This window comes from Salvelinus fontinalis, unplaced genomic scaffold (genome assembly GCF_029448725.1).
Source record: "Salvelinus fontinalis isolate EN_2023a unplaced genomic scaffold, ASM2944872v1 scaffold_1871, whole genome shotgun sequence".
Lineage (NCBI taxonomy): Eukaryota > Metazoa > Chordata > Actinopteri > Salmoniformes > Salmonidae > Salvelinus > Salvelinus fontinalis.
Genome location: NW_026602080.1, coordinates 14601 through 21739, shown reverse-complemented (window position 1 = coordinate 21739; position 7139 = coordinate 14601). Strand labels below are relative to the sequence as shown.

Here is a 7139-nt window from a genome sequence, read left to right as displayed (position 1 = left end):
TCATGCAGCCCCAGACCATGACACTCCCACCACCATGCTTGACTGTAGGCAAGACACACTTGTCTTTCTACTCCTCACCTGGTTGCCGCCACACACGCTTGACACCATCTGAACCAAATAAGTTTATCTTGGTCTCATCAGACCACAGGACATGGTTCCAGTAATCCATGTCCTTAGTCTACTTGTCTTCAGCAAACTGTTTGCGGGCTTTCTTGTGCATCATCTTTAGAAGAGGCTTCCTTCTGGGACGACAGCCATGCAAACCAATTTGATGCAGTGGACGGCGTATGGTCTGAGCACTGACAGGCTGACCCCCCACCCCTTCAACCTCTGCAGCAATGCTGGCAGCACTCATACGTCGATTTCCCAAAGACAACCTCTGGATATGACGCTGAGCACATGCACTCAACTTCTTTGGTCGACCATGGCGAGGCCTGTTCTGAGTGGAACCTGTCCAGTTAAACCGCTATATGGTCTTGGCCGCCGTGCGGCAGCTCAATTTCAGGGTCTTGGCAATCTTCTTATAGCCAAGGCCATCTTTATGTAGAGCAACAATTCTTTTTTTCAGATCCTCAGAGTTCTTTGCCATGAGGTGCCATGTTGAACTTCCAGTGACCAGTCAGTATGAGGGAGTGTGAGCGCGATGATACCAAATTTAACACACCTGCTCCCCATTCACACCTGAGACCTTGTAACACTAGCGAGTCACATGACACCGGGAGGGAAATGGCTAATTGGGCCCAATTTGGACATTTTCACTTAGGGGTATTCTCACTTTTGTTGCCAGCGGTTTAGACATTAATGGCTGTGTGTTGAGTTATTGAGGGGACAGCAAATTTACACTGTTATACAAGCTGTACACTCACTACCTTACATTGTAGCAAAGTGTCATTTCTTCAGTGTTGTCACATGAAAAGATATACTCAAATATATACAAAAATGTGAGGGGTGTACTCACTTTTGTGATATACTGTACAGACGTACAGACAGACAGAGCACACAAGCACACTATAGGCTCTGGTACTCAATTGGAATAGAACTGTTTGATGTTTACTCAAGTCTATTTTAGGAAACATGGCTGATGTTTGTTTTGGATCATTTTCTTTCTATCTCTCAGATTATTCCATCTTCTCTGTGGGCCAACAGGGGGTTGCACAGCCCCCTCCAGCCCAGCAGAATAAGACAACCTCCCCTCGCAAAGGTAATAACAAGAGCAGTTTGATTCATTGGTTCATCAATAAGAATGTATAAGAGCAACCAGTTTTAATAATCTTCAAAAATCCCAGAGTCTATTCCCCCTTATCCCCCGTTTCTCTCTCAATTCAATTAACCCTTTCATGCGTGAGTTCCAAATATCCTTAACGGTCGCCCCAGCGTGAGTTGGGCAGGGCCAGGAGGGATGAAATGACTGGTGGCCTTCCAGCTACCACAGAACTCCTGTACTTCATCCACTGTCGGTCTGCCTCCATCACCACCAGCATCTTCAAAGGGAACTGGTACTTCGTCAGTGGACAAGGGAAATTCAGATTCAGGGTTCTCAATGGCTACAAGGTTGGAGGGCAGCTCCTCACTGTCACTGTCAGAATCTGAATCCTGACTTTTAGACTCATTGTCAGAATTTTAAAAAAATCTCCAGAATTTTCACATTTGTGAGTTGTCTCCTTTTGAAAGACATTGCTAATGCTACAGCTTAGCTCACTAGCTACATACATAAACAACAACACTGAATGGCTCAGAGTGAGAGGGTACGTGTTTGACTACCGGCACGCGCCACTTGTATCAATAAATCACTATCAGAAAATGTTTCGTGTGGCAATTATTTGTGTATTTACGGTTTTATTCACATGTTTTCAATTCTAGGTGACAAATCATGCATTCCGATTCGTGCACAGATTGTAATGGGCACATATTATGTGTGTAAAATAATTTTTTTGAAGGTTGTACTGATTATGATGAGCTAAGCTAATTCCAGCTGTGTAGCCATGTTTGTTGACATACAATGCATTCTGGGTTTCACGTAATCGTCTGTTTGACCAAAGATGTTATAACAAAATGGGGTGAGTAAGAGTTCACAAATTCTTTGAGGACTTCTGGAAATGAATGGTGGGATGTGAACGACGGTAGATGACACACCCCTTCAACATGCATACTATAAATAGGCCAAACTCATCTCGTCTTCTCTTATTATCTTCGGTTTCTGTGAGGAAAAATGCATGGCTGCACGCTGAAACTAATCATCGGATTACTTTCGATTTCTATAAAGTGTTTTACCTAATTATTTCGATCAATGGTGAGCTCACCCGTGATGTGATTAATTATACATAGTAATTGCTATTAGCTAATTCATATTGTAGTTTGTCAGCCTAGAGTTAGAAAATATGACTGCTTGTCAATCTTTCCTCAGTTAGCGCTAGGACTATTGTAGCCTACATTTTCCCGGTTAGGATGATTGTGTTATGCTATATATACATCTGTGAATATCTGAACATTGAATCCAAAAAATAAACTGCTCACATTCTGGACATAACTTTGTAAGGACTGTGTTTGTGTAAATAGTTTCTAAAAAAAAGTGTGGCCAGCTCAAACGCTGATTGTTGCGTCATTCGAAACTGGCCGTTCTAAATGAGTGTTCTAATCACACGGGTGTGATCGTACGCTTCAGGGACCACTGTAGAACGATCACACCCGTGTGATGGTACGTATGAAAGGATTAAAGACCTCTTTGTAGTCTGGTTTTCAGCTCAACCGTCACTAAATCATATTCAACCAATCACAGTTTAACTAAAAACACCCCTGGTCAAGTATATTAATCTCAAACGACAAACAAAAAGATCAGTTTTGTTGTTCTGACCTCTGTTACATGACCTTTGACCTCTATGCAGAGTAGTGTGTGTGGGCGGGGACAGCATGTTCAGCGAGATAGTTCACGGCCTGGTCTCTCGAACACACAGGGATAACGGAGTGGACCAGAACAGCCCGGAGGAGAAGCTGGTACCCTGTAGTCTCCACATCGACATTATACCCGCAGGTTAGTCAAGACCACACGCAGACATTCACAAGCACATGCATGTACACATTCTATACATGCCATCTGCAAGCATTCTCCTCTCTTGGTGTCTTGACAATATAGAATCTTATTTATATTTAATATTTTTGATTTAATGTAACGATGTTCTTGTCTATAGCTATTCTGTACTCTGTCATGTATTTTGTTTTATGTGGAAGAGTAGCTCCTGCATGTGCAACAGCTATTGGGATTCTAATAAAGTAAAAACACACATACCACTATGTTTACACAGCAATGATCACATCAATAGCCCAGTTTATGACATGACTGCGTATGTTTACAAACTAATGTCAACCATGAGGTCCATTTCATGTACACTCCACTGTCTGTGTTGATTTCCGCGTTCCATTTTTCCATCTTACACACACACACACACACACACCCTGGCCGTGATCCCACTCTCCAAGGGTGTTGGGATATGCAACAAAAAAAACAAAAACATTTCCAATACACGCATGCATGTTAGTACACACTTGTACATGTATGAGAGGGGACAGTTTTAAGCACCCACCAAATTATTATTATTATTACAAACACACACACTTCTAGCTTTTGTCTGTGTAGGCAGGAACATAATGTATCATTGTCTTGTTTTGTGTGGTATCCAGGTTCAACGGACTGCATCTGCTATGCCACTGTCGGCATCAATGACCCTGTGACCTCAGCTTTACATGTCATAGTGGGTGGGTGCAGTTATCTATATTGAAATATTAACAGCACTTCCAATTAAATTGCCTTTAAAAATAGTGTAACTGACATTTTTATACAGCACAGACTAGTAGCATAAGCATTCTTTATCACTGTTCCAGGTCATTCCTGGAGATTCATTGTGAAAAGAAATGTCTCGTGTTTGTCACTTCTATGTTATCGCTATGGCATACTCCGCTGACCAACAAGTGACAGCCGTGACCAACTTATTCAAAGATTTTGAGATAAGAGGAAACTGCTGGAGGTCAGTGTGGGTGGATGGGTGTGCAGGTGTGTTTTTTATAGTAAAAGGACATAGTGTGTCATCACACCTCTTTAAGACACTGTACCCCACACACACAGTATCTGTGGAGGATCACTCATACTAGACTTGGGGGGTGCGTGTCTTCACAGGAGACTCCCAGCCAATGGACGTGTGCTCGGTCCATCACAACAACACATTCTTGAGGTATTCCGTCTCCCTGCTTGGATACGGTTTCTACGGCGACGTGCTGGCAGACAGCGAGAGGAAACGCTGGATGGGACCAGCCAGATATGACTTTTCAGGTGGGTCAGAGGAGTAGCTTTAGCTGTTTTAGGAAATACAACCATACTGTTGCTGGAGTCTGTTGCTGTTGCCAGTGAAATGGCATGATGTCGTTTTGTTCAGGTTTTAAGACGTTCCTGACACATCACCACTATGAAGGGGCTGTGTCTTTTCTACCAGAAACTGACACACTGGGAACACCGCGAGACAAGACCAGGTGTAGAGCTGGGTATGTTATACTGTACACGTACAACCTGTTGTGTAGTTTAGTATTACATGTTTGTCTAGATGGTGCAAAGGAGATTGCTCACTTGGCTAGCCAACTCCATTCCTGCTTTCCAGGTGCTTCATATGCCAGCGCAACGGGCAGCTGTATTCAGGGGATTCCCCAGAGGAATCCAAGACGGCTCCAGATGTCTCAGACAGAGGTAGGTACAGTATCTCTGCCTGAACTAACATATGGCCTCAACTCCACACGCTATGGGTCTCTACTGAAACCTGCTCAATGTTTTCACCACAAAGCCCGAACATCTGTTTCTGCTCTATCCCAGAATATGAAGTGGGGTGGGGGGTGGTCAGAGGGAAGTTCCTGGCCGTCAACGCAGCCAGTATGAGCTGTGCCTGTCCCCGTAGCCCCAAGGGCCTGTCCCCCGCCGCCCAGGTCGCTGACGGCACCACCGACCTCATCCTCGTTCGCAAGTGCTCCCGATTCAACTTCCTTCGCCACCTGCTACGCCACACCAGCAAAGACGACCAGGTAACCACACTGGATGGGGCTACTGCAATGGTTTCTTGATTTCTGTGGGTACTCCAACCCGGGTCCATAGCAGTGATTGCATGAGATGTTTAACTCGCCACTTTCCTGTACCAGGGATTTCACTTTCTCACTTCTGTTCCTCCCCCCTTCAGTTTGACATGACCTTTGTAGAGGTGCACCGTGTGCGGCGCTTTCGCTTCACGCCGCGCCACTGCCAAAACGACTCGGAGCTGGACCTGAGGGAGAACGGCAAGCAGCTCTTCAGCCAGATCTGCCGGGACCACCCGGCCTGCAGCTGCAGCCCTGCCTATAGCAGCTGGAACTGTGACGGCGAGATCCTCCCCCACGCTGCCATTGAAGTCGGGTACGCACCCCTCTACATGGAAATATAACACACTTCTAAAAGTTTATTTCCTGCACTGTGCTGTCTTCAACATTTGAATTGAATTCCTGCCTTAGTTTTTTTCCCTGACAATGTTTTCTTTGTCTTCTGCCCTGCCAGAGTTCACTGCCAGTTGATCAAGCTGTTTGCGCGAGGGATCGAAGAGCAGCCTTTGTTTGAGGACCTCGTGTGCACTCTAGGTCCCCTCGTCCCTCCGCTGCCCTACCCTATCAGTCACTGGAACAGTCCTACAACATTTCAAAGGCTGCCACTGCTGTCACTTACCTTAGCCCTGTGCACTACCTTTCTCTAATGAGGTCACAAGTTCACAGGTCAAAGAGTGCTGGTACATTTACAGAGGTTCATTATCCACTATAGCGAAGAACAAATCATGAAAATCTTAAATGAATGTACCCCCTTCCTGCTATCCTTTTGCAATAAAGAGATGTTAACCAACACATAACGTGCTGTTCAACATTTGTGGAACTTCCGTTTGCGCGTGTTGGAATGTACGCTGCTCCAAATTATGAAGAATTGGTACAAAGCTTTGTTTATTTATAAACATAAACCCAATATTAAAGCATGTTTGAATGATTCTAGCTGCTTGCCTTGTTGGATGTTATTTCCCTGCACCTAAAAAGCATAGGATATTGGATGAACCAGAGCACTCTATGGGTACCAGATGCCAGCTCGCCTGTCACCTTAATGTGGTCATTTAATATGTCCTATATAGCTACAGTATACCACCAGACTGGCTAGAGTCACACTGAAAACTCAATGTACTGTAGCGTATCAACAGTTTATGCCCTGAAACATCTGACGCAGCAGGCTATTTCTGCCATTGCTGCGATGTCATTCCATGTTAATTTGCTGTTGTGTCTGAGCTGTGGTGTTTGAGGTTGCTGTTAGAAAAGTGTTGTGTATTTGTTGCACTTGCAGTGCTTGGTGTCCTGCGTATCATATTGCCTTCTGCACACACTGTTCCGTGTGTCTTTTCCCCGCACTGTCGAGCTGGCCTTGCTGGTGCGACTCCTCACTGTCGAGCTGGCCTTGCTGGTGCGACTCCTCACTGTCGAGCTGGTCTTGCTGGTGCGACTCCTCACTGTCGAGCTGGCCTTGCTGGTGCGACTCCTCACTGTCGAGCTGGCCTTGCTGGTGCGACTCCTCACTGTCGAGCTGGTCTTGCTGGTGCGACTCCTCACTGTCGAGCTGGTCTTGCTGGTGCGACTCCTCACTGTCGAGCTGGTCTTGCTGGTGCGACTCCTCACTGTCGAGCTGGTCTTGCTGGTGCGACTCCTCACTGTCGAGCTGGTCTTGCTGGTGCGACCCCTCACTGTCGAGCCGGCCTTGCTGCATTCTGGTTTAGATGTCATGCTGATGTGGTGATGCATTCTGGTTTAGATGTCATGCTGATGTGGTGATGCATTCTGGTTTAGATGTCATGCTGATGTGGTGATGCATTCTGGTTTAGATGTCATGCTGATGTGGTGATGCATTCTGGTTTAGATGTCATGCTGATGTGGTGATGCATTCTGGTTTAGATGTCATGCCGATGTGGTGATGCATTCTGGTTTAGATGTCATGCTGATGTGGTGATGCAGTCTGGTTTAGATGTCATTGTGTAGTGATTTTGTCTAAAACGTCTGGTATACTCCCTCGTACCATTGACTTAACACTGCAGCTAGTACTGGAGGTCACA

At 45.5% G+C, this 7139-nt stretch overlaps 1 protein-coding gene across 3 annotated transcripts; it reads left to right on the top strand.

The window, feature by feature from the left end:
- The first annotated feature begins 2392 nt into the window (after positions 1 to 2392).
- LOC129850196 (ceramide kinase-like) lies at positions 2393 to 6445 on the top strand. Of its 3 annotated transcripts, none has more exons than XM_055916725.1 (9): positions 3016 to 3028; positions 3676 to 3750; positions 3877 to 4045; positions 4169 to 4321; positions 4425 to 4530; positions 4644 to 4729; positions 4853 to 5058; positions 5211 to 5422; positions 5561 to 6445. In XM_055916725.1, exons 3-9 carry the CDS (start codon positions 3907 to 3909, stop codon positions 5751 to 5753), a joined length of 1095 nt encoding a protein of 364 aa, XP_055772700.1. In that variant the 5' UTR covers positions 3016 to 3028; positions 3676 to 3750; positions 3877 to 3906; the 3' UTR covers positions 5754 to 6445. The 3 variants fall into 3 exon arrangements, with proteins under 3 accessions (XP_055772699.1, XP_055772700.1, XP_055772701.1); XM_055916726.1 differs by having other exon boundaries at positions 3877 to 4019; positions 5561 to 6444; XM_055916724.1 differs by lacking the exon at positions 3877 to 4045 and having other exon boundaries at positions 2393 to 3028.
- The last annotated feature ends 694 nt before the right edge of the window (positions 6446 to 7139 follow it).

Coding starts and splice junctions, on each gene's coding strand:
- LOC129850196 (XM_055916724.1), top strand. CDS start 2,908: ATGTTCAGCGAGATAGTTCACGGCCTGGTCTCTCGAACACACAGGGAT. Junction 4,322..4,424: donor AGCCAGATATGACTTTTCAG/GTGGGTCAGAGG, acceptor CGTTTTGTTCAG/GTTTTAAGACGTTCCTGACA. Junction 5,059..5,210: donor ACACCAGCAAAGACGACCAG/GTAACCACACTG, acceptor TCCCCCCTTCAG/TTTGACATGACCTTTGTAGA.